At 39.4% G+C, this 6,208-nt stretch overlaps 1 protein-coding gene across 5 annotated transcripts in view; it reads left to right on the top strand.

Annotated features, from left to right (window-relative positions):
• The window catches only part of LOC101849373, a 6,904-nt gene extending 3,322 nt beyond the window's left edge, over positions 1 to 3,582 (top strand). For 2 of the 5 annotated variants that reach the window (XR_004858513.1, XR_004858511.1), the window contains 4 exons: positions 2,358 to 2,430; positions 2,700 to 2,772; positions 3,050 to 3,122; positions 3,447 to 3,582. Coding sequence is in view for 2 of the 5 variants with exons in the window: in XM_035969605.1 (XP_035825498.1) it covers positions 2,023 to 2,084; positions 2,358 to 2,430; positions 2,700 to 2,725 (161 nt within the window). In the remaining 3 variants the exon portion in view is untranslated. Of the gene's footprint in view, positions 1 to 765; positions 1,035 to 1,318; positions 1,389 to 1,679; positions 1,752 to 2,022; positions 2,085 to 2,357; positions 2,431 to 2,699; positions 2,773 to 3,049; positions 3,123 to 3,446 lie in introns of those variants that run through there. The other 3 variants (XR_004858512.1, XM_035969605.1, XM_035969606.1) reach the window with 3 other exon arrangements.
• Positions 3,583 to 6,208: the final 2,626 nt, after the last annotated feature.

The raw sequence follows: 6,208 nt of genomic DNA, 5'->3' as shown, positions 1-6,208 counted from the left end.
ACCCGGGCAAAATTCAAAATTTCCTACCAACGAAAAAGTATTAGGTGTGTCCCGCGCGCTCATATGACCTTATGCAGTTGCGAGCGCCGTAAAACCCTATACTAAACAACAAACAAAACAAACAAACAATTTTACAACAGCTATTTTTATTTGATGAAACGAAAAAAAGCTTTATTGATGAAAGAGAATATTCCTAATTGACACATTTCTTCATCACCAGAACCGCTCTGCTGAGGTGGAGGATGACTTGGACGACGACGCCATGGATACCACGGCCCGACCATCAACAGGAGGTATTTGTCTGAAGAAATGTAAGGTTATTGCTCTTTAGCTCAATAAAATGTTTGAAAAATCTGTGTGTGGTAATTACGTTTACAAATTGTCTCTATAGCAATATAGAATACATACTCAGTTTATAAAGAAAACCCCAATATATTGCTATTTGTCATTGTCGATGGGTGAGGATGCCAGTGGCAGGGCCTTCTTTTTTCCTTTCCCTTGTTTTTTGTTCCTACTTTTAATAATCATTATTGCATTGACGAGCTTCTCGTTACTGGTACTAAAAAAAGTTTAATAACTAGTTTGACTTCTAACGTATTTTCTCAGAAAAACGGCACCCACATGAGAAGCCAACAGCGAGTGGTCTGCTGCTCCGATTTCCGTCTCTCACACTCAGACTTAAAGTGACGCAGTGGGGCTGTAGAGATAGTCAAATAGCTTGATAGGGAGCTAGGTGGATAGGTTAGAGTCAGAGTAGAATTTTGTAGGTGTTGCCATGGCCATGGCGGGAGGTAGTTGAGGTGGCAGTGTAGGTTTGGTTGTTTTGTTTTTTTAGGGGGGTAGGAGGTAGGACGGGAAGGGTGGCTGGGGTAGAATGGTGTGGGTAGAGCTTCCTGCTGATCTTGAGTTTGAGTGAGGTTGTTGAAGTGGCATGTATACTGGATTGCTCCTTGAGGTTTGCTGGTACAGCACTGTATCGACATGGATTTTCATCACCAGGACCACTTGCTGATGCGGAGGACAATCTAAAAGAGGTATTTGTCGGTGAAGTAATGTCTTGGAAGATTATTTGTTTATTAGTTCAATAAAGTTAGAAAAATACCTGTAAGACTGAGTTCAATGTAAGTTTTGTTTTTTAATTCACATAAAACTGGAACATGGTAAAATGTATTTAACGACAGATTTTTATAAATGACCTTCTGTCCTTTAAATCAAACGTAAACAATTTTACAACTGCTCTTTTTATTTGATGAAACAAAAGAATAAGCTTTATTGATGAAAGAGGATATTCCTAATTGACACATGTTTTCATCACCAGGACCCCTCCGCTGGAACGGAGGATAACCCGGACAACCAAAAGGATACCACGACCGGACCATCAACAGGAGGTATTTGTCTGTGAAGTAATGTGTGTTGGAAGATTATTTGTATATTAGTTCAATGAAATAAGAAGAATGCCTATCTATGGTACTGAGTTAAGAATAAAGGTTATATTTTTTTTTATTCAGATAAAACCGGAAAATGATAAAATATTTACTGACAGATTTTAAAAAATAACTTCCGTCCTTTTAAACAAACTATAAACAATTTTATAATAACACTTTATCTGATGAAGCAAAAAAATTCAACATGATTGATGAAAGAGGATATTCCTAATTGACACATGTTTTCATCACCAGGACCCATCTGGTGGAGCGGAGGATGACCTGGATGACGACCAAAGGATACCACGGCCGGACCATCAACAGGAGGTATTTCTTAATGTGTCTTGGAAGGTTATTTGCTTATTAGCATATTAGAATATCTATCTATGGGACTGAGTTAAATGTAAAAGTTTTATTTGTTTAATACAGATAAAACCGGAAAATGATAATATATTTGGCGACAGATTTTTCAAAATGACTTTCTGTCCTTTTTTAACCCACTGTAAACAATTTTAAAACGGCTGTTTATTTGATGAAACAAAAAAAAAGCTTTATTGGTTTGAGGTTATTCCTAAATTACGCATGTTTTCATCACCAGGACCCCTCCGCATGACCCGGATGACGAACCAAAGGATACGACGGCCGGACCATCAACAGGAGGTATTTGTCTCTGAAGCAAAGTGTCTTGAAGATTATTTGCTTATTAGTTTAACAGAATTAGAATATCTATCAATGGGACTGAGTTAAATGTAAAAGCTTTATTTGTTTAATTCAATTAAAAACGGAAAATTAAAAAATTTATTTAGATTTTTTATTGACTTTTTGTCCTTTTCAACCAACTGTAAACAATTTTAAAACAACTCTTTATCTGATGAAACTAAAAAAAACCTGATTGATGAGAGAGGGTATTCCTTGATACGTTTTCATCAACAGGACCCCTCTGCTGGAGCGGAGGATGACCTGGAGGACGACGCCAAGGATACCACAGCCGGACCATCAACAGGAGGTATTTGTCTGTGAAGTAATGTCTTGGAATAATTTTATTTTTTCATTAGCTAGAAAAAAATTTAGAAAAATACCCATGGGATTGAGTTCAATATAAGTTTTGTTTTTTAATTCACATAAAACAGGAAATATAAATGACCATTCGTCCTTTTAAAATAGCAGTAAGCTATTTTATTACCGCTCTTTTTATTTGATGAAACAAACAAAAAACCAACCCAACTTTATTAATGAAAGAGGATATTCCTAATTGACACATGTCTTCATCACCAGGACCCCTCTGCTGGAGCGGAGGATGACCTGGACAACGACGCCAAGGATACCACGGCCGGACCATCAACAGGAGGTATTTGTCTATGAAGTAATGTGTCTTGGAAGATTGTTTATTATTTCGATGAAATTAGAATTCCTATCTATGGGACTGAGTTAAATGTAAGTTATATTTTTTCATTCAGATAAAATTGAAAAATGATCAAATGTATTTACTGACAGATTTTTATTAATAACCTTCTGTCCTTTAAACCAAACGTAAACAATTTTATAACAACTCTTTACTGATGAAACAAAAAAATAAGCTTTATTGAAGGAGGATGTTCCTAACTGACACATGTTTTCATCACCAGGACCCCTCTGCTGGAGCGGAGGATGACCCGGACGATGACACTAAAGATACCACGGCTGGACCTTCAACAGGAGGTATTTGTGAAGTAATGTGTCTTGTAAGGTTATTGCTCATTAGCTCAATAAAATGATGTTTGAAAAATCTGTGTTTGGTAATTATGTTAACAAATTGTCTCTATAGCAATATAGAAAACATTCTCAATATATTATTATTTGTCATTGTCGATGTGTGAGGGTGCCAGTGGCAGGGCCTTCTCTTTTCCTTTCCCCTGCTTTTGTGTGCCTGTCTTGTATTAATTTGTTCCTACTTTTAATAATCATTATTGCATTGATGCGCTTCTCTTTACTCGAACTCAAAAAAGTATAATAACTAGTTTAACTTCTAATGTATTTTCTCAGAAAGACGGCACCCACATGAGAAGCCAACAGCGGGTGGTCTGCTGCTCCGATTTCCGTCTCTCACACTCAGGCTTAAAGTGACGCAGTGGGGCTGTAGAGATAGGCAAATAGCTTGATAGGGAGCTAGGTGGATAGGTTAGAGTCAGAGTAGAATTTTGTAGGTGTTGCCATGGCCATGGCGGGAGGTAGTTGAGGTGGCAGTGTAGGTTTGGTTGTTTTGTTTTTTTAGGGGGGTAGGAGGTAGGACGGGAAGGATGGCTGGGGTAGAATGGTGTGGGTAGGGCTTCCTGCTGATCTTGAGTTTGAGTGTGAGGTTGTTGGAGTGGCATGTATACTGGATTGTTCCTTGAGATTAGCTGGCACAGAACTGTATCGACATGGATTTTCATCACCCGGACTCCTCAGGAAAACCCCACTGGAGGTATTTGTCTTTGAAGTAATTTTTCTTAGAACGTTATTAGTTGATTATTACTGTAAAATTTAAAAAAATATCTATTGAGACGTCGGAGTTTGATGTAAAAGGTTTATTTTTGCATTTAGATGGAAAGGGAAAATGATGAAATGTATAAATTTTACTAACAGACTTTTATAAATGTCCTTGTGCCCTTTTAATCAGTACCAACAAAGGCAGTTATTTGGAAGATATGTATATTGAACTTAAATTACCAAATTGTCTCAGTAGGACCATAAGACAATACACATTCAAAAACTACCATTATATCTTATTTTGGGTGGGTTGAGGGTGCCAATGTCAGTTCTTTCTTTCTTTTTTCTTTTTCTCTGTAGCTTTATTTTATGTGCGCTAAGTGACCACTGTTGCATCTTTGTTGTCATTACTCAAATTTAGTAGCTCAAATTCACTTTTTTCCTCCTTAAACAGCTGCCTAGCCAACAGTTGACAGACCCCCAAGAAGACAGGTAGGGCCTTCCACTCACCCTGGATGGTAGCATCACCCTTCTGCCCATGAATTCCAGCCAAATGAGAGTGCTGTGCTAGCATGATCAAATTGTGTCGACAGCACTGTAACAAACAGTTTTTCAATCAGTCAGTCAAGTACTAACAGACAATTGCCAAGCTTCTAGAATCCCGCCAGCAGACAGCTACTCAACTCCTCCAGATAACTTCCCCGGACAACAGCGAGATACCTAGACAGTTTTACCTCTCTTATGTGAAACTATGCTGATAGTGCCGAAAAAAAACTAGTAAAGACTCAAGAAAACAATGTTCCTTGTATGATGTCCAGCTGGAGACTTTGTAATGAAGCCACTTAAATACGAGGTCGCTGATTTAAAACGATAAGACATCTTGTTCCGTACTCTCAGTACAAACTTTGGTGACATCAGAAGGTCAAGCCACTTTTCTGGTCAATCAGGTGGGAAGAGCTGCCTGCTGCTTTGAGGTTGTTGGGAGTGAATTTTGTATACTGAAATGTTCCTTGCAGTTTGTTGGTGCAGTAAATAAATGTCCAACCCCACGTTATTGACCCTCAGGACTCATGTCTTGATCTTTAGTCCGACCCACTTTGTTTTCACCTTTCGTCCGACCCCACATTATTGACCCTCAGAACCCATGTCTTGACCTAGCTCCAATCCCTCTTGGTGATCCCAAAGAACTTTACCTTTAGTCCGACCCCATATTTGTTTTTACCTTTAGTCCGACCCCACGTTATTGACCCTCAGGACTCATGTCTTGACCTTTAGTCCGACCTCACGTTATTAACCCTCAGGACTCGATGTCTTGATCTTTATCCAACCCGTAGTTGTTGACCCTCAGGACTCATGTCTTTACCTTGCTGCGATCCCTCTTGGTGACCCTAAAGAAATTAATCTTTAGTCCGATCCCATGTTTCTTTTTATCTTCAATCTGACCCCCCGTTTGTTTTTATCTTTAGTCCAACCCCACGAAATTGACCCTCAGGACTCTGTCTTGACCTTTAGTCCGATATCTCTCTAGGTAACCCTAAAGAACTTGACCTCTAGTGACTTTAGTCCGATCCCGCAGCCACATTTGTTTTTACCTTTTGTCCGACCCCACGTTTGTTTTTACCTTTTGTCCGACCCCACGTTGTTGACCCTCAGGACTCTGTCTTGACCTTTTGTCCGACCCCACGTTGTTGACCCTCAGGACTCTGTCTTGACCTTTTGTCCGACCCCACGTTTGTTTTTACCTTTTGTCCGACCCCACGTTGTTGACCCTCAGGACTCTGTCTTGACCTTTTGTCCGATCCCACGTTTGTTTTTACCTTCAGTCCTACCCCACGTTATTGACCCTCAGAAATCTGTCTTGACCTAACCCCGATCGTCCGACCCACATTGTTTTCACTTTTAGTCCAACCCCACGTTATTGACCTTCAGGACTCATGTCTTGACTTAGCTCAAACTCTTCTAGTTGAACCTACGGAACATATCCTTTAGTCAGACTCGTGTTGTTTTTTTCCTTTAGTCCGACCGTTAATCCTTAGGACTCATGTCCTGACCTATCTCCGATCCCTCTTGGTGACCCTAAAACCCAGAAATTAAACTTGAAAAAAAAAACAACTGAATCAGATTTTGTTTGCCATATATATGTTTGTTCATGTAGTATGTGCTTGTGTGTAAGATATGGCTGTTTTGGAATCTATTTATAAAAATACATGTGAATGAAGGAAAATAACAAGTCCACCACCGTGAAAGCCTTTTCACAAGTATGGAGTTGGCAGGGGCCCTGGTCTGTCTGTCTGTCTGTCTGTCTGTCTGTCTGTCTGTCTGTCTGTCTGTCTGTC

The sequence above is a fragment of the Aplysia californica genome, unplaced genomic scaffold (genome assembly GCF_000002075.1).
Source record: "Aplysia californica isolate F4 #8 unplaced genomic scaffold, AplCal3.0 scaffold00162, whole genome shotgun sequence".
NCBI lineage: Eukaryota > Metazoa > Mollusca > Gastropoda > Aplysiida > Aplysiidae > Aplysia > Aplysia californica.
Note: the sequence above shows the minus strand (reverse complement) of the source record. Positions and strands in the feature narration are given on the sequence as shown.